General features: G+C 40.0%; 1 protein-coding gene across 1 annotated transcript in view; it reads right to left on the reverse strand.

The window, feature by feature from the left end:
- LOC105861795 (uricase) overlaps nucleotides 1–24,462 on the reverse strand; it is a 41,868-nt gene that overhangs the window by 9,050 nt on the left and 8,356 nt on the right. The window contains exons 2-4 of the mRNA XM_012747581.3: nucleotides 12,060–12,278; nucleotides 9,368–9,484; nucleotides 9,190–9,268 (exon numbers count right to left, since the gene is read on the reverse strand). Of these exons, the coding sequence (XP_012603035.1) occupies nucleotides 9,190–9,268; nucleotides 9,368–9,484; nucleotides 12,060–12,278 (415 nt within the window). The remainder of the gene's footprint in view (nucleotides 1–9,189; nucleotides 9,269–9,367; nucleotides 9,485–12,059; nucleotides 12,279–24,462) is intronic.

Raw genomic sequence — 24,462 nt, forward strand, 5'->3', positions numbered from 1 at the left:
AGCAAAATAGAAAATGATAATCGTGTAACTCTCTGAAGTTCTCATTGGAAGCTATATCTGAATAAGGATTGAAAGCAAAGCCCTAATGCCTTCAGTTGGCTGGGTTTGTCAGATTCTAAATGTGTAAAGACATGATCTCACAAAATCAGCATTTCCAAATGCCGTGAATATGTCTCAAACCCAAGAGAACTGAAGAAACAATCAACTATCTGTTGAATGAATGAATCAGTAACAAGATTGATTCACATCAAGGAATATCTCACAACTCATTCTCTTTCTCTTCTAGACAGTTCACCTCCATCAATCTTTACCATTTCTCTTCCTCATGCCCTGTGACTCTCACACACAGTATGGCAGGGAGCAAGAGGTAGGGCAGCAACCTTGGCTGAGAACCTCCTGTCTGCAGGCCTGCCTTTGGTTGCTGCCTTTTTCAGTTTTTAGCTTACTTAATACTCAAAAGTCTAGAAAGTAGGTATTTTTATACAGGAGACTTTTAATCATTTGCCCATAGTCACATGGCTAGAAACTGGCAGAGGTGGAATGTAACTCAGCACCACACTATGAGATTCCATGGTTTTCTTCCCCCTTTTCTGATCACCCCCACCTATGCAATGTTTCCTCCTTCCTTTGACTCTTTCCCCATTCTTGCACTGTAAGACGCCTTCCCAGGAAATGAGAAGGTTGCCACTTCCCATTCCATGGTGTGCTCTGTGGGCCTCAGACAGAACCCCCTGCCTGAAAAATACCATCTCCGTTGGTCTGGAATGGAGATTGAAGGATCACTTTTAGAAATGGCTCCTGTGCATCTAAAATTTTTTGTTTCTCAAAAATTTTCTATCAACATGCTGGAAACTCAGACTTGTGGGGGGAGAGGGGGAAAGGGCATTTATTGAAACCTTAAAATCTGTACCCCCATAATATGCCAAAATAAAAAAAATAAATAAATAAAAGGGAGGAAAAAATGAAAAAAAAAATTTCTATCAAAATGCAAAGATCCCTTAAAGGATCCTTAAACCTTTCTAAGTGAATATGGTAATCTACATCCAAAGGGAAATCCCTTCTAGAAAGCAAAATCCTATAGAAATGAAAGAGATTTGCAGTCAGGAGTGGGGTTAAAATAAGTACTAGAAACTCTCGAAAGGGAACACAAAGATGAAAGAGAACTGAAGGCAAATTTTACCTACTTCCTTTTTTCCTGTACAGCTGGTCTTGATCAACAGCATCCATGTAAGCCAATCAATTTTGTCTCCTCCAATGTTTTTTGTTGTTGTTTTTTTTTGTTTGTTTGTTTGTTTTTGAGACAGAGTCTCACTCTATTGCCCAGGCTACAGTGCCGTGGCGTCAGCCTAGCTCACAGTAACCTCAAATTCCTGGGCTCAAACAATCCTTCCCCAGCCTCCCAAGTAACTGGGACTACAGGCATGCGCCACCATGCCTGGCTAAGTTTTTTCTATATATTTTTAGTTGGCCAATTAATTTTTTTCTATTTTTAGTAGAGATGGGATCTCCATCTTACTCAGGCTGGTTTGGAACTCCTGACCTTAAGCGATCCTCCCGTTTCAGCCTCCCAGAGTGCTAGGATTACAGGCGTGAGCCTCCTCCAATGGTCTTTACCATAAAAGGATTCCTGGATACAGTGTTGCATAGTGGTAAATCCACAGCTTTGGGACTCAGATTCCCTGAATTCCAATCCCATTGCCCTTCCTGCCTCCCCATGCCCCATTTTTATGAACTCTAGGCCCTTGAGGAAATTATTTAACCTCTCCCTACCTTGATTTTCTCATCTGTGAAATGGAGACAATAATTATACCTGTTTCCTAGAGTCAATACATGTCTAAGATAATGCACAGAAAGGGCTTAGTAGAATGACTGCCCTACAGGAAACGCTCTATAAAAGGGATGATGGCAGTTTTGCCATAACTGACTTTTTCTTATTGACTTCAACCACCTGTAAATATTTTCCCTGTTTCACAAAGTCTCATTGGGTCCTGACAACTGCTGATGTGCTGTCCCATCCATCTTCAGACCTAGTGTGAGATTTACTGACCTCAAGCTGTGTCAATCCTGCTAGGATTGACATAGATTGAAATGATCTACTTTCTCACTAGAATCTAAAAATGAAGAAAGTAGTTCTGTTTTTAAAATGTGTTTTCACCTCAGTTTTACATAGAATAAGATATCTCATGTTCCCAAAGACAATTACCTATTGCCACAGTTTTGGCAGAATGCAGACCATCTACTCTGGGCCTCTCATCATTCCATGAACAACAACAACAACTATTCTCTTTGAATGTTAAAAGAATTTTTCCTTGGCACACATTAGACATGCTGGATGAAATCAGAGAGCTTATTTTATCTTCTCTGTTGGCAGTGCCCCAGCTTTCTGAACACTGGTAAGAACCTGAAGCTTTCAAATTCATGGGCCCATCAACTAAAAATATGATGCCTCACACACTCTAAAAAAGATTCCAATTTAGACTAACAAGAAGTAAATCAACCCAAAAGACCGTCCTTTTCTAGGTTACTTCCCATGAAACCACTTAATCAGCTTTTTTTGGTTTTTGTTTTGTTATGGTTTTTTGCCATAGTTATGGAGTAATGCAAAAGAAAGATTTTTCACATTTTTTATTTGCTAGAACATAATCTTTTCTAGCTTTTAGTGTCCTCCTACACACTTAGCAGATTGTGGTTTATCTCTCAGAGAAGCATACGTCCTACCCTTTAGCTATCTAAGGGAAAGACACTCACTGCGAATTAATACAAAATAAGCCCAATTCCTTACCTACGCATCAGGTGTCACAAAGCACAAAGCTTTACTGAGCCAAGAAAAAAAAAATCCTGTCATAAGAGGATAATTGCTTCCACATTTAACACCTCCTAAAAGAACACAAATAGCTGAAAGGAGGATATTTAAAACTACATTAAATCATTCTAGTAGAAAAATCTCAAACTTGTAAGTGCTAGAAAAAGTGAAGATCAATTAAATATTTGCCTTGAAGAGGCTGTTTAGCTCACGCAGGGAGAGAGAAAGCTCCTATGTGCAGTTCTGGATGGGGAGAGATGACATCATCCAGATGGTAGGAAGTTAAGTGGGCTTTTGTACAACCAGGTGATGATCAAGGCGATTTTTAAAAGACCGTGTGTCTGCCAAGAACTTCTCTTACGGAAGAACTGAAGAGTATTTTAGTCTCCATATCGAAAGGACATAACAGCCTTCTTGGCAGTGGCCATCTCTGTCCTGGTTCTCCCGCTTCTCCCATCTCACCTCTTCCATCTGCCCAGCCTGTCACCTCTTAAATCTGTTCTCCTCCGGGACTTCGATTTCGTCAGCTGCCTTCCTTAAAACCATTCTCCTACCCTCGCTAGCCCTCATGGCGATAGATGTTTTGGGGGTGTTTTTCACTACTAGAAGACGGTATCTATTATTTCAACCTCTTCTTCATCTCCTGTTTCTCTATTCAACTATGCTTTAGCTGATTGCTATAATTAGTGTCAGAATGGGAGAGATTTGATGCTTAAAGAATTGTGAGTTATAATTCAAGTAGTGCAGAGGTTTGGGGGTCAATTTGGTTCAAATTAGAGACTCAGCCTCCCCAGTGACTTCAAGGCTCAGCTAAGCTCATAGTTCAACAGAGACACATGAGACAAAGGGTTCAGAAGACCCAGGTTGCATATAGCCCCTGTCCAATGGCCTGCATCAGGCACACAGAGCCTAGTTTTCCTCTCAGGGATTCGAAAGTCCTCAAAATAACACCAGTCCCTCATGCCTTTGGGTGAAAAAAAAAATTCTTTTTCTGTTCCAGATTCTCCCACGGAAACAGCAGACTTTGAAACACAGGGAAGTGCAGCTCCATGATGAAGCTTTAAAACATCCAGTAGGAAGAAACAGTGTAATGGGAGTTTTAGAACAATTCCTGGGGATTAAAAGTGGTGCTTGAGATTCTGTAGGCTTTTTATAAATGTTTGTTCAACTGAAAAGTAGGAGCTAATATGGCCCACCAGGAGAAACCCAGTCACATATCCTGCTGGGAGAGTCCCTTTGGGGAGTGGCATGACCGAATGTGTAATTAAATACATGTGCTTGAGAGGACAGAATTTTTAACCATTCTAGCCAGGCCCCCACCAAAGGCACTGCTCAGGGGTTTATTATAACAACAGCTTTCACCATGTGAATTTGTGTGTGTGTGTGTGTGTGTGTGTGTGAGAGAGAGAGAGAGAGAGAGAGAGAGAGAGACAGAGAGAGACAGAGAGAGAGACAGAGAGAGAGAAAGAGAGAGATAATGTTTATTTTCTTTTGGTCACCTATACAAGGGTGTTTCTTATGACAATGGCTATAACATTGATTTGCATCATAATTTCTGCATTTTTAGTTCTTGGATGATAAGCAAATAAAGAATTAAGCTTTGCTACCAAAAAAGCATACATCCCTACTCTCCAGAGACGGACAGAGTACAATAGAAACGTTATTTTCATATACACAACCCTGGCAGACATGTTCACTCATATACATGTGCACACACATACCTGCACACACATAAGGCAACAGATGTCTCTCCCCCTCCCCCAATCCCCGCCAGCCCTGCGTGATATCAGAGGAGGGCTGGACTCTAAATGAGTCAAGCTGGAGCTTCTGGGAACACCGCCACAACCATCTCAGCACCCTGAAGCTTTGGAGCTCTCTGCAGAGAGAAAAAGCTTCAACCTGATTATGGTGGCTAGTTTTTTCCACTCTGCAGCAGCCAGGTGATTAGAATTTAGGTTGGTACTAACTCCTGGTAATTCCTGGAAAGAACGGAGTGTAAACAGAAGCCTGCTTTCTTTTTATGATCAGCAGAACCCTATACTTGGCCACTTCACGTCCACCTCCATAGCTGTGCTAAAAGTATTCTGGTAGCAGTCACCAATGACGCCTATTTGACAACGACACAGTTCCCCTTTAGGCCTCTTTTAATCCAAACTTCCTAACCCTCCTGGTGCAGAGAGACTAAATCTATTTCTTCTTCCTCCTGGGTACGGGGCAGGACTGTATTCTGTAGCCACATTGCTGTTAGGTGTAGTCAGGAGATTGAGTTCTCCCAGCAGAAGCAGTATGTGCTGTTTTCAGGCCTAGAGGGGTTTGGCCCTCTCCTTTTGCTCCTCTAAGCTCTCTCCCTCTCCTGGTTGTCTGATATGGTGATCTACTCTCAAGGTGGCACCTAAAAGTAAGGACTAAAAGTGTAAAGTTGCCATCAACCCTGGCTCCCAAATAACTTCTTAGAACAGAGCACCTCCTCCATACAAACACTGAGTTGGACTTTGACAAAAAGAAGTAAACTTCTTGTGCTGGGCCACTACATATGAGCCTATTTGTTAAGCATCCTGTTACCTCAATAACTATCCCTAATTGCCTTTTTACCCCCAATTTATTTATTTATTATTTCAGCATATTACAGAGGTACAAATGTTTAGGTTACATACATTGCCTTTGCCCCACCTGAGTCAGAGCTTCATGCCTGTCCATCCCCCACATCCCTGACTTCTTGAAATGTATTTTTCTTCTGCTTCCATGACACCACTGTCCCCACTCCTTCTTCTGTCTCTCTGACCATTCCTCAGTCTCTTTAAACTGCCCAGCTCTTAAACTGGGGACTTTTCCTGAGCCCTCTCATCTTTCCTCTTCTCACTTTATATGTTTTTTCTGGAATGGTCTCCTTCTTCCCTATGGCTTCACCTACCATCAATCTGTTAATGGTCCCCAAATCTGTCTTCGTCCCGTACTCCCAAACTCACCAACTTCCTACCTGAAAACTTGCTCCTTGCGTGTTCTCTTTAGTCAGTTCCCCAATCTTCCAACTTTAGGGTCAACTTTAACTCTTCCTTTTCTCCAACCTTCCATCCCTATTCAGCTGCTAAGCCCTTTTGGTCACACATGAGAAATGCCCCACACCACGCTTCCCCTGCCTCTCAGTCCCTCCATTTCTACTTCTACTGCCTTAGTTCAGAGCTCAGCACTTTTTCATCTCTGCAACAAGTCTCTGAATGTCTCACAACTGCCTGTTTTTCTAGCTTTCTCACCAGACCTTGGTCAGAATTAAAGAACACACACACACACACACTTTCTCTCTCTCTCTCTCTCTCTCTCTCTCTCTCTCTCTCTCTCTCTCTCTTACCTGATCATTAAAGACCTCCCCTGGTTCTCTGTTGTCATTCTAAACAATAATGATGGCTGTTACTTAAGGAGTGCTTCCTATGGCCCCAGGTACCATTCGTGCTAAATGCTTAATAAAATAAATTTAGCATTTGCCTCCTCTACTTCTTTGGGCAATTGTTGAGGTGGGCACTGGTATCTACATTCTACAAATAAAAATTCACTAACATAGTGTAAATCACTTGCACCTGATCACAAAGTAATTGAGTAGTGGAGCTCAAGTTCAATTACTGTTCATTCTGACCCCATGGCCTCTGGACTTAACCAAAACTGTGTCCAAGTTACACTAAACTTGTTAACACATCACATGAGGCCCTTTGCAATCCAGCTCAAACCAACCTCATCTCCCCTTTCTTACATTCTAGAAATCAGGCCCACTGAGCTTTGTTACTGTTCTTCAAATGTTTTGCCCTCCCAACAGTTAAGCAAAGCCAGCACGGTGCTCAGCATGAGACCAGTGCTCAAAATATTTCTCTTCCCCTCTTTCATGAGCCCTACTCGTGTGTGTCCTGTCTCTTCTACCTGTAATTCCCTTTCTCTCTTCTACGCCAGCATGTTCTGAATCAGTTTTTAAAAGCCAATTGAAATATTTCCTCCTCCCTGTCAAGCCTTCTGGCCTGCCCTGGGAAGAGTTAGTTTTTTGCACCTATCTGTTCCCATAGCATGCCTTTAATCCCTGTAGACCCTCATATTGCAGTAAGTCTGTTTATAAGTTTGTCTCCTATTATTCATTTATTATAAATTCATTAGGGTCAGAGAATGTCTCACCTGCTTATCTATAGCCCCTTATATATATAATAAGTTTGCAAAATCTACTTGTTGAATGAATAGTACATGAATGAATGGCATAAGTACTTTTCATAAATACTCTCATTTTTTAATTAGTTCTCCTGAAGTCTAATTCTAGCCCGTTATTATTTTACATAATTAAAAGTGGAATGAAGACTGTGCTAAGTATTCCAAAAGTCACTGAAAAACTGTTTGGAGCTGTGCTAATCAATACATTGGCCCCTAGTCACATGTGGCTATCGAGCACTTGAAATATGGCTAGTGTGACTCAAGATGTGCTGTAAATATAAAATAAAGGATTTCAAAATTTTAATTTTGTAAAAAGAATGTGAAATATTTCATTAATAATTTTTATATTTACTACATATTAAGATATTTTGGCTATATTGGATAAAATAAAATATATTATTAATGTTAATTATTAATTAATTTCCCTCATTCCTTTTTTGCTTTTCTAATGTGACTACTAGAAAATTTTAAAATTACATATGTGGCTTGCATTATATTTCAGTTGAAGAGATTTGGTTTAGAGTTTCTAATTTTATAAGAGTATTCAGTATGGTGTGGGCAGGAAAACACTGACCTAAGGGTCAGGAAATTTTTCTTTTCTTCTCCTCCAAAGTCATATAACTAAGGCAAGAAGGAAGGAAGGAAGAAAAGAAAGAAGAAATAAGGGAGTGAGAGGAAGAGAGAGAAGAGGGAAGAAAGAAAAGAAGTTAGTTCCAATTTAACTAACAAACAACTCTGTCAGAAAGCTAACGTATCACATGGCTACATATCTGGGGGAATAATACAATAACTATTTAGTCTCTCTTATATAACAACAATTTTATAACTATTAATCAAACACTGATAAGGGCCTAGCTATGTCTAGACTTCGATACAGATAGTGACATATATTAATAGCTAATACACTAGAACTTTCTAAGGAGGACATTATCCAATAGAACTCAGAATGCGAAAGACTATATTTTATTAACTTGATAATATGTCTCATGTGTATTAGATGCCACCTTAAATTCTTACTGAGGAGATTTAGAAAAGAAAGAAAGGAGGTAAAGCAACAGCAAAAAAAGAAAGTGGAGGAGAGGGAAGGAAAGGAAAATAGAAAAACAAAAAAGTTTAACATCCACACTTTCATTTTATAATGATCATTAAAGTTCATCTTTATTGGCTGGGCGCGGTGGCTCATGCCTGTAATCCTAGCACTCTGGGTGGCCGAGGCAGGTGGATTGTTTGAGCTCAGGAGTTCGAGACCAGCCTGAGCAAGAGCGAGACCCCATCTCTACTAATAATAGAAAGAAATTATCTGGACAACTAAAAATATATAGAAAATGTTAGCTGGGCATGGTGGTGCATGCTTGTAGTCCCAGCTACCTGGGAGGCTGAGGCAGAAGGATTGCTGGAGCCCAGAAGTTTGAGGTTGTTGTGAGCTAGGCTGACGCCACGGCACTCTAGCCCAGGCAACAGAGTGAGACTCTGTCTCAAAACAATAAAAAAGGTTTATTTTTATTAGAATACAGCTTATTTCTACCATCTTTGGCTCCATGGTTCTTAGAGGTCTTAAGTCTCTCAGCCTATTATTGAACTCTGCTCTGACAACTTCAACAAATCAGTGGAATACAAGCTTTGGAAATTTTAATATTTCCTGAGTTAAATTATCAGCACTAACAAGGTCTATTGTAATTGTATGCCACAGTTAGTTTTTAAATTTCTTGGAAGCAGAATTATATAATTGTCATTGCTACTTTAAGTGAGATTCATTTTATAGAAATTATAATAATATTAGTGGTTTTATTATGCAAATAGAATTTCAGAAAAACTTGATAGTTATTTAGTAAACATTTCCTACAAAGGTTACTATAATTTAATTATAGCATGGTATGGTACAAAAAATATTAGTCAAAAAATTCAGAGATATGGGTTCTTGTCAGCCTGGGCCTTTTTTATTCTGCCTCACCTCAAAATCTTATAACAAAAATGATCTACCCCACTTGACTCCCAGGTTTTGTTGCAAAATGAAATATTTCATTTTTATATTTTTAAGATAAAAAGTAGATAATTCTTTAATGTAACCCAAAGTCATAATGTTCATTTCCATCTCAGATTTAACTCTCGGTAATTTTCCTCCACATTGACAGAGTTGTTTAGAAGAAAGAAAAAATATCCTGAAGTCACTACTATAGAATCAAAGCATGAAAAATAGTTCTTACCATTCCTCATCTGTTCAACCTCACAGAAGTGTGTTCCAGTGGGAGTGTGAATAAATGCATGGACATGCTTAACTCCATTCTGAAAATTAGGGGAAAAAAATGTTTCCAGTAAAATTTCAGCACATGCCATAAAACCAATTTCTTTAATTAAACTGGGAGCACAAATAAGTAAGATAACCTTTTCAAAACGCTTCCAAGGGACTTCTTCCACGTGGACATGAGCTCGGATGACATGGTTAAAAGAAGAGAGGAAATGCTCACAGATATTCAGAGCAAAGGCTTCTATGCTTTTGATCTGTAAAAAGAAACAAGCTATTAGAAATATTCACCCCATTTAAAAATAATTTTTAAATACTGTTAAATAAAATTAATGGGAGGCCATTGTTTTGGACTGAGCTCCTGCACTAGGCCCCAACAGACCAGACCAAGTCAAAATGGAGTCACTCATGCGACATGCCACATAATCAAACTAAATCCTTAAGGAAGCAGATAGATTCCCCAAACAGACTAGTTCTTCCTGAAAACAGGAGATTCCAGTCTATCTGAGTCAGCATAATAAGGAAGTCCCCTCTGCTTTAACCCCTGCAAAAAAGTAACCTCAAGTAACCTGATGTTGACCAATCTACTTTTTTTCTATTGTTCTGCTTCCTTGTTCCCACCTTATAAAATCCACTTTTCTGTCATTGCCCAGTGGAAGCTCTAATTCTCTTTTGTAGAATGGAGGCTGCTCCTAATGGTACATAAAAGCAATTAAAGTTATAACTACATTTGTTGTAATTTTGTCTTTTGACAATACTCATGAAGCTCTCTTTCCTGACTAATTGCTTTTTAGAATGAGAGAAGTAAAGAATTAGAAAGAATCTCAAGAGAGGAAGGTCCTCATCCCAGTTTCTCACTAGAGCTCTTAAGTGAAGTTAATAATCACCATCACTAGGTGAGACCCTCTTGTTTTTAAAAGAAACCCATTTTGCAGAAGAGGATGTGTCAGTGGCTGAGCAAAAAGTAACTCAATATTTAGATTCTCTTCCTGGTAAGCTCAGTCCTTACCTACACCAACAACAGCACACCGTGATACTCGGGACTCTTTATGAGGATTGCAAATGGCCCTCCCAGTTTCCCAAGGAAAACTATGAATGAAGGGCCACCTCACTTTCCTCATCTTGCATACAGGCCTTCCGTTGATCATTCATAGCTCTCTACCCCCATAAAGCAACTCCCCACTTCCACACAACCCTCCATATTAATTTCTGGGCAACATTTTATGGCCTAGAAAAGTATACAGATTATTAATGCCTTTGCCTATAATTAAGGTGGACTATTTATATAGGTTTCCCAGCATAGCTCTGTTTTATATCTGTTGTCCTCAAATAATCATTAACAGTGTCCTATTTCACTCTCAAAAGTGTCCTGGTTTAGATAAGAAATTATATGGTCACCTAACTATAATGAATGAATTTAAATTGTTTTTAAATTGGGGTCCATCTTTCACTTTTCTGCAGTCTCTCATGCAGTATAGGAAATATAATAATCTGTGGTACTTGGCCTTCTTCCATATCATAGTACAGGCCTATTTTGAAATAATTTTTTTTAAGAGAGCAAACAATTCCTTTTTACATAGCCATGTATACATTTGCTGGACCATTCTGATTATCAATAAAAAGGTTCAGAGTGAAAATAGGGCTTGCAGAATTTATATTGCAATTTGTTTGTTCATTTAATGCATTATGGTTATGGATTTCATGCAAAAACATAAGAAAAGAAGGTTTCCAGTATACATTTCTTGTCTTTTTAGACTTATTGGCAAGTAACAAATTATCTTGAACTACTCAGAAGTATGCTGGTGGTCTCTCACACTTAAAGAAACCATTGGTAGAAGTGTTAAAATATCAATTGAATCAGATTTGAGTTCCTCTTGAAAAAGTTATATTAACCACCATATATAGATAGTAAGTGGTAATGGAGTTGAGAAAGTTAGAAAGGCATTAACATTTGGACAAATAAATTTCAAGAATAAGAAGAAATATGTCTTATACTCAAGATTTTCTTCTTTAGTAACAACAGGAGAAATGGTATTTTCTTTTACAAATGCATGCCATTCTAAAAGAAAAAATATATAATATGACTCAAAGGAATGCATGACAAAAATGTGTTAAATTCTATTCTGAAATCTCAGGACCTTGATTTGGCTGTGATCCTAATTATAGATAACATGGTAAATTTGTCCAATAAGATTCTCTACTTAAAAGATTGTAGTGAAATCAGAGCTAAACAAAAGGAAACAAGGAGGTGAGTTAAAAAAAAAAAAAAAAAAGATGCCTGGCTGGGCACAGGTGGCTCACACCTGTAATCATAGCACTCTGGGAGGCCAAAGCAGAAAGATTGCTTGAGGTCAGGAGTTTGAGACCAGCCTGAGCAAGAGTGAGACCCTGTCTCTATTAAAATTGGAAAAAATTAACTAGGCAATAAAAATTTGTTTTTGGGTTTTGTTGTTGTTGTTGTTGTTGTTGTTTGTGGTAGTGAGTGCCTATAGTCCCAGCTACTCGGGAGGCTGAAGCAGGAGGATTGCTTGAGCCCAGGAATTTGAGGTTGCTGTGAGCTAAGATGACCCCATGGTACTCTAGCCCTGGGAAGCACTCTAGCCAGGGGCAACAGAGCAAGACTGTCTCAAAAAATAAACAAGTAAATAAATAAATGCAAACTTTTGTGCAATCCTGAAAATTTTAAGACAGAAAAGAAAACTTTTAAAATGGCTTAAATATAAAAACAGGTTAAAAGGTAAAGGGAATTAAAATAAGCAAGTACCACCCCCATGCTATCTTATAGCAAACTCTACATCAAGTTAGGCAGCAACTAAGAAGAATGACACATACCCCTTTGAATTTTGCCAAGACATGAACTGTGTTCTTGATAGTGTCTGTAGGGATGATGTCTGAATTATCTCCATGCAAGTAATCTTTTTTGGAACTCAGAGTAAGTTGCACTGAAGTTGCCACCTCTTTAATGCTGTGGTATTTTCCATCTCGCTGAATATGGAGAACTTTTACCATATCCTTCCCATAGCCAGTTCGGACAAACTCCACCTCATCATTCTGCAATGAAAACATAGTCATCTTATTGAAGAAGGCTAAATGAAAGCAAAAAGTCAGTGGCAATTTCTTTAAGCTTTAATTTTATCATACAATTATAAAAGGGGAGATTCAGAGTATTTATGGAAGCAATATCACATTCTACCTTTAAAGAAGATAAATGGGAACGTGTATAGAAAAAAAGAGAATCCCAAGAAGCAAATGAAAATGTATCAGATTGCTCTTAAGACAGACAGGTAGATGGCTTTCTTGATAATAATGATAAATAATAATAAAAGAACCTCCTGGGTCAAAATTATGCTAACTTGTTCTATTTTATTTAATCCCTGCTAACCTAATCCTGTAACAGATTTGTGAACTAATAATCCCATTTTACAGAGGGATAAACTGAGTTTCAAAGAGATTAAGTGCTGTGCTCTGGTTCACATGGCTCGTAAAGGACACAGCCAGCATTTGCCCTCAAGTCTATTGACTCCAAACTGTAGAGTGGCCACTATGTAAATTGCCTCTCTTCTATAACATTTCTTGACTTTGTTATTAATAACTGGAAATAATTACATGCACTTTTTAATAGAGAGTGATATTCTGAAGAAAAATGCCCTGTGATCAATAGAAACAATTTGAAAATTGCCTTTTCTACTTGCTGCCGGGAAGAAGAGTAATTAGTGACAGGGCCCAGATTACCTTCAGGAGTGCAGAGCCAGGGCCGTCTGGCTGCAGGGAGAGCTATGCTTTTAGTGAAGAGACACTTAATGAAATCCTAGTGATTGATTCATTACTGCCCTTGTCCGAAGCTGGAGCTTACTAGCAAACATGTCTATCTCTGCAGGTAGAATCCATAAGGTTTGTCCCTGGGCTTTACAGGTGTTTGAGAGAAGAGGTAGAAGGAAGGAACAGAGAGATAAAAAAAAAAAAACAACCCTATTTTATTTAGCATGGAATTTGAACACTAAAATGATAATAAAAGAAGGTGATGAAAGTAAAAGTAAATAAAAACAGCATGCAGCGAGAGTCTAGTAGGGAGACAAAGAGGGAATCTTACTTGCAAATCATACATAGTATATTCAGATACACCAAGGGCTTCCTAAAACTCTATTTGCATAAAAATCACCAGATCCGCTGAGGGGAATTTAAAACTACTTGCCAACATCAAAAATTATTGCTATTTTTCATTAAAGTGTGGAATGAGAAGCTGTCTCCAATCCTGGGGGTGGGGGGGGCTAGAGCTGGGTGGGTCATTTAACACGCCCTGGGAGGTTGAGGTATCAGGATTCAGTCCTTCCTATGTGGGAACTTAGGGGAAAACTGATGGAAAGGCCTCCTGAAAGCCTCTGGCCCAACCTTTGGAGGACTCATCTTCAAGAAAAGGGTAAATAAGAAAAACCAAAAGAGCAGACTTAAGGGATCCTAATAAGAACTGCAATACTGATTGGGAAAGAGAAGTTGTGTGGTTGTTGTATTACCTTTGTAATCAGACCAGATCCAAATTCAACTTTGCCACTTACAGCTTTGTGGCTTGAGATAAGTAATTTAATATTTCTGAGCCTCGGTTTCCCCAGTTGTGCAAGTGGAGTTAAGCGCCTCTACCTTGCAGGGATGCCTTTAAATGTGAGGCTACTAGACTCTGGTAGCTAGTGGTACACTTGCTGGTCAACCCCAGCAAGAGTGGCCACGGCAGGCCTGGCTGTGAAAGCAGCAGCAGCAGGGGCAGCAGAGGCGACCTTGATTAAGGGCACCCGGTTTGGGAGTGGAGAGCACTGCAGGTAGTAGCAGGAGGAAGACTCTGGTGTGTCTGGAGCCACAAGGGATTCTGCCTGGAGGAGGAAGCATTTGACTGGCTTGGGGCCCTTGAGTGGTCTGGGCTAGGGTCTAGAGCCAAAGGTCTCTGAGATTGTCGATCACCCCCAACACACAGCAGGACTCAACAAATCCCCCCACTCCTGCCACTAAATATCCAAGCTACAGTAGCTTAGCCAGTAAAGGCGAGTGGCACCTACGTGGCATACAGAAATTCTAAATGATAGCCACCCTGCTCGCCTCTTCAGCTTCACATCCGGCCACACCTTATTGCAAACTCTTCTTTAGCTATTCCGAGCTAACTGTGGCTGCCCAGGTGTTGTGTGCTTTCTCTATCTATGGGCCTCTGAATTTGCTATTTCTTCTTTCTGGAACACTCTTTCCCTTCCTTGCTATCCAAACACTAACCTTTTCGCCTGCCTAACTTCTTCTCATCATCCTTCAGGTCTCAGTGTGGAGTAGGTGCCCCTTTTAGGTACTCTGAAAATACTTGTCACTGCCTTCTCAGAATCTTTATCAAATTGTATTGCAATTGCCTCTTCATGTGTCTGAATCATTCAAAAACAGTAAACTATGAAAGCAGGGACAAGTTCAATTGTGGTTACCATGGCAACCCCAGCACTCAGCACAGTGCCTGGAACATAAATAGGTGCTTAATAAATGTGTCATGAATGAATGGATGGTGCCACCACCACCTCCGCTTCTTGTGTGATGGCACAGAATAGTTAATAAAACATACGAAATATCTCAATTCTGGAAGAGCCGCTTCAGCTCAGACCCCAATCAGGAAGTTCCTCTTCCTGGGAAAGCAGGGCAAGGAACTTATGCCCTCTGATCACCACAGCCTGGAGATCACAGGCACAGCTGGCCGGAGAACAAAGACCCAGGAAGGACAGGACTGAGTATAGAGAGTCGGCGATGCCGCACGGAGCGTTCACATAGCTAATAAGACAGAGCCGGGCGCAGCTCTGCCATCCCAGGCCGGGATCACATGATACACACGCGGGCGAGGTCAGCGCTCCCTAGCAGGATCCCAGCTAAGCAGAGCTTGGCACTTGAGTAAAGCCTGAGTGATCGAGTTTACAGAGCAATGAGTCAGAATAAAAAGGACAGCTAAGCATCTGAGCCTGGAGCAAGATGCAACAAGTCCCATGTGGGACACCTACAAGAGTCTTTTAGCAGGACTCAACAGAACAGATAATGGCCTGGACCAGCACTGAGGCTGTTGTCCCCTAGTTCTGTGGTCAGAGAAATTAGAAGTAGGCGTCAGACCCCCATTGTGTAAAACGCAGAGCGTGGTGCAGAGATCCACGTCCAGGAGAACCGTACTGTGAAATACAAAGGTTGCCCTCTTGATGGGGGGGGAGGGCACGGGAGGAGGTGGCTGAAATGATGGGTTCTGGGCTTCGGAGTCACGCAGCCCTGGTGGATTCCTTGTTCTGCCACCTGTTAGCTCTGAATGGAGGCAAATTTCTCCATCTGTAAAATGAGCATAGTAGTAGTGTCCAGCTCTCAGGCTGACATGAGGATTACATGAGGAAAAAAATCATAAAGCACTTAGAAAAGTGCCTGGCAAATAGTAAGTGTTCAACTAATGTCAGCTATAATTATCATTGATAAATAAAAATTATATATCGAATTTTGTGTTAAGGATCTTTCCAGTTATCAATAAATGCCTTGGGTGCACATGAATCCAGAGCTGTGGTGGGCAAAATCAAAGGGCTGCTGCTATGAGGAGGCCTACTTCTGCCTCCCCCTCTCCTCCAGGTACCTTGGCCTTATTTAAATTTTCACGATCTCCCACATCCACATTTCTGGTTGTCATTCCTAGGCTTGTGTAGCTTGAGGAAACAAAGTTACAAAAGAAAACTCAATTTCCTAGAGTAATACTCTGGACAAAATATCAGCAGGAATAAATCTTTACCTGACTCTGCACAAGAAAAATACACGTCTTGGAGTATAAAGGGATAGAGAATAATTACTTCTCTGCAAGTGAGGCTGGAGAGCACGCTCAGGGATTTTAAATGACTCTTAATAATGTCCACTTCTACAATAAGATACTGAGTGTTCTCTTATTTTCAGGCTATATTGAAAGTGACATAGGTCTAGGGGTTCTTAGCCTGGAATCTGTTAACCTTAGGAGGCCCAGTAGATGGATTTGAGGCAGAACTGTGTACTGCATGAAGTTGTAACTGAAACTTTATGTGTTTGGGGGATGGATTTTACTGGGGAGAGCATTCATAGAACTTCACTGGATTCCAAAAAAGAATGAAAGGTTAAGAACCTTTGCTCTGTATAACTGGGCTCCAAATTGTTCCGGCCGCTTTGGTCAAACTGACTTTGCTATGGGCTAACAACTAGCCACGAGCTAGTGAGAGGGAGATGCTTGGTCCTTCTCACGGTACAACCACCTGGATACATGGGAAAGACAAGGGAAAGGTTAAGGCTCAAGGCTCTGGCTTCCTGAGTTTGAATTCTGGCTCTACCACTTGCTAGCTGTATGGCCCCATGCAAGTTACTGAATCTTTTTGTCCTTCCCCTTTTGATCTGTAAAATAGGATAATGATTGCACCTATTTCCTATCACTGTTGCAGGGTTGAAAGTAAAAGCTTAGAACTGTGACTAGCACACAGTAAGTGTCAGTAAATGTTTGCTATTATTGTTATCTGGCCTGCCAATTTCACCAAAAGTATATTTGATATCAGTTAAATTGCCAAGTGATAGGGAGATAGGCTTGCTTTTCTTTTTGTTAAAGAAGACAGGCCCCCATATCAGTGTGCATTGTTTTGTGCTGTGGATGTGCTACTAATAAAACAAATTTCTGTCAACATTAATAATATTTTAAATTAATCCTAGCTGCTTATATACATTGATGGCAAATATTTATATAAAGCTAATACTCTTCTCCACCCATATGCCATACTTGCTAGCTCCTTGCATTTAGCCATGCTTTCTTTTAATAACAATATTCATATACCAGATACCAAATGAATTTCCACATATTCTAGTTAAGGACTAAGGCAGAAAGAAGTACATTTCTCTGCCAGGATTTTACTTCAAGTCTCTGATTTTAAACCACCAGCCAACACTTTCCCCCTCTACCTAGAACGCTTTCTCTCCTACCTAGAATGCTCTCTCTCCATGTATCATGGCTCATCCTGCATCGGACCTCCCTGATGCCCCCAACAGGAAATAACATCTCTTGCCTTTGAACTCCCAGTGCACTTTTGGTGAACAGTTACAGGCTGGGTTTTGTTGTTGTTGTTGTTGTTTTTGAGACAAATTGTCAGTCTTACTCTGTTGCCAGGGCTAGAGTGCCGTAGGGTCAGCCTAACTGACAGCAACCTCAAACTCCTGGGCTCAAGCAATCTGTCTGCCCCAGCCTCCTGAGTAGCTGGGATTACAGGCATGCACCATCATGCCTGGCTAATTTTTTCTACATATATTTTTAGTTGTCCAGCTAATTTCTTTCTATTTTTGGTAGAGACGAGGTCTCGCTCTTGCTCACGTTGGTCTCGAACTCTTGAGCTCAAGCGATCCACCTGCCTCAGCCTCCCAGAATGCTAAGATTACAGGCATGAGCCACCCTGCCCAGTAACTGAACAGTTACTAGCTGTTGAGGTCACTTTCTTTTTTCATTATTCTTATTTGTGTACACGTCTCAGTATTCTCGGTGTCAATGTCTTAAAGGTAAGATCACATCATCCTTACATTCATCACAGCACTTGACAGTGCTTTGAAAATTGTCATAGATCATTTGTCCATGGAATAAGCTCCCTCGTTTTGCAGGTTACTTCAGAAAATTTAGGTCATTTTTATTTAAGTAGGAAAAACATTGTTTCCAGCACTAAGTCACTCTTACTAATTCAGCTTCAGGTTCATATTTTCTGGTTACAAAACCAGGTGGCAGATTACAGGGAGACCCAGATCAGTCTATATTTTCCTATAAGAACTATTACAAATAAAAGAAACAAGGTTTGTTTGTATCATTTGTGAGCTCAAATTATTCTCAGAAAATTAAAATCCTCGTGAAACTACCCTTGGGCCTCTATATTATTAAATATTATCAGGAATAGTAATATTATGGCATAATTTCCAACTATTTAACACATTAACTGCCATGTGAGTTATAGTTAACTCATGATAGTTTGAGCCCGGGGCCTGGTGAAGCATATGTAGCTCACACATCTCTTTACCTTGGGAGCTGTGTGAACTATTTTTCAAGTTGCATATAATTCACGCACAGAAAACAATAAAACATAACAAATTTTTCATTAAATTAGAAAGAATCATTTTATTTTCAAACTATTTATTCTACTTTCATAATAAAACATTGTGGTCTCAAGGAAAAAAATTTTTTTCTAGTATGACAGTCAATGTGTTAAACCTGTAGCTCACATTCATTTTTTATTTTTTGTGCAAAATTCTTCTTTTTAGTGGCTTCTTTTAGCTATAGTTTTGTGTTCTAGTATGCCATACTTCAACCATTGAATTTCTCTACTCTGCTGGGAAAGGAAAATATTTTATTTAAGGTTATTGTTGTTTTTAATGTTTGCTTTTTCCAATACTAAAATATGAATTTTGATTTTATATAAGTGTGTATTCACCAAATGTTTGTTCATATACATAGATTTTAATTACAGAAAAACTATTGGAAAAGTATTAGGAAAGATAAGAGAAAGTTCAATAAATTTAAATTTTAAACAACTAGAATTTTCTCTAAAGTCTTAGAATAGCTTCTCTAAGCATCAACTATACCCTCTATTATAGAGAAAAATACAAAAATGCTAATGATTTAGGACTTATCGCACATATATAAACATCAATTCAGTTGCAGGGTGCCACGGTAGAGGAAAGAATTATTCATGGAGACAGCCTCTCTCTTTGTCTTGGCAATGTGCTGGAAAAGTTCTCCCAATTCTTTGCCCAGCTTTCTCCTTTGCCTGCTAGTTTCTTAGGCATCCATGAACAAAAAAACTTCACAGAAAAATACTGAACTAATAGGAGAAAAATGAGCGCTTATATGAACAATTTTAATATCACTTTGGTGGATCTTAATGATACATAATAATGATAAGAACAATAACGATGAATAATAATCTTAGAGGCAGCTGGTATTTTTTGGCTGCCTAGGATCTACTAAATGTTAGATAGGAAAATATTGATATCCAGTAGAGAATGTCATGTTGCTTTAACCAGTAGAGTGGCTTATTATTGCTATGAAGGAGGAGGATTAGCATTATGTTCAAAGAGAGACTCTAAAGAGATTTGTCAAGTAGATGTTTCAAAAACAGTAAAAAATTTGTCTGCATAATTATGGTAGAAAGAGTAACCTTTTAACTAATAAAGACTCCATTTACAGGTGCTCACTTTCTTCTGCCTATTACCAAGAAAGAGAAATTCATCACTAAATGCCAGTAGAGATGCTATTATAATTTTTTTGCCAGCCTTTCCACAGCACCAACAGCCTTAGGGCAGGGAACCTGGAACGAGGCTCACAGGAGCCTCTAAGATTGGGAGCAGAAAATCCCACAATAAAGAATTGATGAAGATCTCCAAACATTCAGTTGGAATAAAATTTACTAAAGTGCATGCATCGAAAGATGTCTGTTTCCTCATGCATAAGTCTTGAAAATAAAAGTGATAGCAGCAACCATTTATTAAAGGTTTGAGGCCGGGCGCTGTGGCTCACGCCTGTAATCCTAGCTCTTGGGAGGCCGAGGCGGGCGGATTGCTCAAGGTCAGGAGTTCAAAACCAGCCTGAGCAAGAGCGAGACCCCGTCTCTACTATAAATAGAAAGAAATTAATTGGCCAACTGATATATATATATATATATATATATATATATATATATATATATATATAAAAAATTAGCCGGGCATGGTGGCGCATGCCTATAGTCCCAGCTACTCGGGAGGCTGAGGCAGAAGGATCGCTTGAGCCCAGGAGTTTGAGGTTGCTGTGAGCTAGGCTGACGCCATGGCACTCACTCTAGCCTGGACAACAAAGCGAGACTCTGTCTCAAAAAAAAATAAATAAATAAAGGTTTGAGATGTGTTGGGAAATTTGCATATGTTATTTCCTCTAATCCTTTACAAGCCCTCTGATATAGGTATTATTATCCAACTTTGACAGAGGAAGACACGAGGGTTGGGGAACCTACCGAGGTCACATGGTTACTAGGCGATAGAGGCGGTATGAGAGCCCAGTCCATGCACCCCAGATGACATGCTCTTTCCCACTTCATCACAGTCCCTGCACTCTGCTGCATGGCTGGCCCCTCCATTCATTAGGGAGAAAAAGGAAGCATTCACTCTGATTCCAACAAAGGGAATAGGCCCTGCTGCTGTAGAAACTTGCATTTACATACCATTTTACCATTGTTTACGTTTCCACCCACTGGTACCTACATTATCTTTTCTGTTCCTCACAACCACCCTATGATTTGGTAGAGAGAATCGTATTCTAAGATAAAGTAGCTCAGAGATGTTAAATGAGCTGCCCAAAATCACACAGCTGACAGGCAGATCCGTACAGTGGAAACAGTCCCGCTAGACTGAAGAGGCACTGGACTAGGTAGAACTTGACCCACAACAAGAGCTACCCCTGCCCAAATCATCCCTTTTTCTAACACTCATTGTTTTAAACTACAGGGGATTATGAACTCCGATGGATTCTGCGTTTATGGTGGGAATGTTTCAGCTGTAAAGCAGCGGGAGAATCAAAGGGTGGTTGCCCTTTGGAGCAGGATGAAAGTTCAGCCTCATGCCTTCAACAACAGGGCACTTATTTGAGTTGAACATTGACTTTTTTCTGGATAAAGGCTATTGGAAACATGAGTAATGTGGGATTATTTGTGGTTATTTAAAATCATATTGCCAAAGACTGTTTTTAGTAAAAACCATTATCACCAAAGGCCTGTTTTTAGTCTCTCTGCAAGAAAAGGAAATAACTTTGTCACGTAAGAAAAGAAAGCAAAGTGAGAAGGAACCAGCATTTAATGAGCACCAGTTATGTGCCAGGAGATGTGCACATAGCTTCTCACTGAATCCTGACAGCACTCTCTGAAAGTAGAAATCATGGTCCCACCATTAGAAAAGAAAGCCGAAACTCACTAAGGTTAAATAGTTGGATCAAAACCATGCACCTAATGAGAGGCAGGGCCAGGCATGGAACCCAGGTCTGCCTGGTTCTTTTCACTACACCTAGCTGCCCCCCCTTACTTTAAACATTATGGCAAAATTCTTTCCAGGGCGCAGAAGGGAGGGGAAAATTTTTTTAGAACAGGGCACACTGGAAAATACTGGAGTGTAGAGGGCAAGTGGCAAACAGTGAGGCTGAAATGATGAATGGCCTTGAATGCCACCCTCAGGAGTCTGGGTTTTACCCAAGGAAAGGATGTTGTACAGGCCGTATTTTGATTCAGACAATTCCTTTCCTGGTCTGTTACTGGGAAAACACGTTTATTGGGCACTGAAGCAGTCAAAGATGATGGCAAGGAAATGGTGATCTGCCAAAAAGTGTCTTGGCTACAGCTTGGTCCACTAAAACAGAGAAGTACGGATGCTAACTGGCCTCCACTTGGGATCTGCCCCGCAGCCAGCAGGCTAGGAACCTGGCCCCAGTGAAGGTCACCAAGCCAGTTACTGACCCGACTTGGCCTATGAGCCACAAGGCACCCTTAGGGAAGAAGCATGGGGAGCCAAGGAAGCCTGAGAGCCCTGTTCCTCAAACGTGCCTGCTGGTAAGACCTTTCTGGGACATTTGTTAAAATGCAGATCCCCTGGGCCTTATCTCTAGACATCTGGAATTTCCAGAAGAACAGTCTGGAAGTCTGTGTTTTTAACAAGTGGTTAGGGTCAGGCAAGGCTGGGAAACTGCTCCAAGGAGGGAAACACGAGTGGGGGACCCATGAGGCAGAGGACGTGGGATCGGTGGTGTGGATGTGAGTTTGAGAGGATTTTGTAAAGCCTGAGGGCTGGCGACAGTCATTTAGACGCCACTGATGTTGGGGCTAAGTGGAAGTGTAGGTAGAAACTGAATTAGGAAAATGTTGTCCCGTGCATCTGGCCTGTGGGAGCCCCGGGAGATGAAAGCCAGGGGGTCCATGAAAATGGGTTCCCAGAACCTGTAAAGCAGCCCTTAGCTTGAGGGAGAGACCCTAAAAGGAGTTTCTCAAACTTTAGGAAACAATAAACCTCTCTTAAAAGAAACCCAAGTAAGGACAGACTGCAAGTGTTGACATGATTATTTTTATTATAATTTTCTAAAATGTATTCAAATCCACGCTAGGTTCAGTTTAAACTTCTGATGCTTATAATTTCTCTAAAACAATATAACTACAGTATACTAATAAAGTTTCAATATTATTTTGACAGTATGAATGGTGGTGTTTTGATGAAACTAAACCCTCTCTTGTGGACTGCTACAGTGTAGGCTCTTTTGAGTTAAAAGTGTATTATTTTGTGTTGTGGGTTAATTCGGTTCCTTCCCTTTCCATATTCAACCTGCCAGAAAATTTTCCTGTAGTATGCTGATGAGATCCATGGCCTTCCCACGGTTTAATAAATACTTAATTTACATATTTAAAAATTCTTTCCAGTGGGCTTCTACCTACTACATATCCACTTTTACTTATTTTTCTGATTAGATTTAACTCATACAAAATTCCACATAATCCCAAAATAGAAGTCTCTGAAACCTTTCAGTCCATACATTCACTTGCATTTATTTGGCTCCTTCTAGGAGACAAGCACTGTGGTATGTGCTGGAGACACAGCAAGGCAGACACTGTTCTGCCCTCACAGAGATTATATACTAGAACAAACTTCTACAAAGAACTAACTAGTTCATGTTTTATGATCTTCAGGCTGTAGAGTCTCTGTTGCAACTACTCTACTCTGTCATTATAGCATAAAAGTAGCTATATAGAATACATAAATGAATGGGTCTGGCTGTGTTCCAATAAAATTTTATTTACAAAAAGAGGCAGTGGGCTAGGTTTGGCCCACTGGAGTTTTCTGACTCCTGCTCTCTAGAGGAAGACTCAGAAAAGTAACCAAGTAATTAGTAACACGTTGTAATAATTACTCTAATTAACAAAACACAGTGAGCTCTGGGAGTATATTGCAGGGACCCCTAAACCAGATTAGGAGAGCTCAAGGGTGGCTTCCAGGAAGAGCTGGCATTCTCAAAGCAACCTGAAGGATAAGAAGGAATCAACCAAATATAATTTTCTAGTCCTCTTCCACTTATTGTACTTATGTTTTCCTTTGATCACCTTGCCCATGAATAATTCTTTATTCTATGAATACCTGAGTCATTTGCTTGCCTCATTTCTTTCCACCAAAACTATTCAAGTTCTCTCCCCTTTCTCCCACAAGTACATCAACATTTTCCTTCAGTATGTCAACTTCTGGATTTTACTTAGTCCATCAACAGTCTTGTAAAAGTTTGAACAAAAATAAAGCTAAATTTTAACAGATAAATGCTATGGTACATAAATCATACTTCAAAAGGTATTGAAAATAAAGAAATAAAGCCAGCAGTCCAACTCCAAGGAGTCCTCAGAGGATGACTGAACCTTGTTGAAGCCAGTACAGACCAGGCTCCGGAGAAACCCAACTTTTAGCTCAATCTCAAAAAATTCTCACAGATAAAGTTCAAGGAATATGAACTCACAGCCAAAACTCAAGCACACATACATTAGAAAGGTATCATGAGAAAGAATTGCAGAAATTATAAATAGCAAAGTCTGACCTGCAAATATTTCATATATTAGAATTAGATACAAAAATATAAAATAATATATTTAATATTTTCACAGAATAAAGGAGGAGATTGAGCATATGAGCAAGAAATGAGACTATAATAAAGACCAAGTAAATTTGGGAAAAAAATAGAACTTCTATAAATGCATTAATAAGTGGATTAAGAAACAGATTAAACATAATTCAAAAAGAATTAAAATATATACAATGATAAACTGTCAATTTACAATTAAAATGTTGATGGAATTATAAAAATAAGAAAAAAATTAGTTGTTTAAAAGAGATAGATTAAACAGCAAATTAATGTTGCTAAATTAGTGTTGCTAAAGAATTAGAGAACTGGGGGGGGCGGAGCAAGATGGCGGACGAATAACACCGCCAGACAGAGGGTCTCTGCAGAAAAGACCGATTCTAGCAGAAACTAGAGGAAAGAAGCAAGAAGACGAGCGTACAGCGGACAAGGGCCGGAAGGAGGGGTACCTGAGACCCCGGGAGACTCCACGGGAGGAGGCTGCGGAGGAGAACTGGAGGCTGAGACCACCGGAGCAGCCCGGAGACCAGCGGCAAGGGTAGGTGGATCTGCTGTTTCCCCTCCCCTGCATTCGGGACTGCTGGTGGG

The sequence above is a fragment of the Microcebus murinus genome, chromosome 2 (assembly GCF_040939455.1).
Source record: "Microcebus murinus isolate Inina chromosome 2, M.murinus_Inina_mat1.0, whole genome shotgun sequence".
Lineage (NCBI taxonomy): Eukaryota > Metazoa > Chordata > Mammalia > Primates > Cheirogaleidae > Microcebus > Microcebus murinus.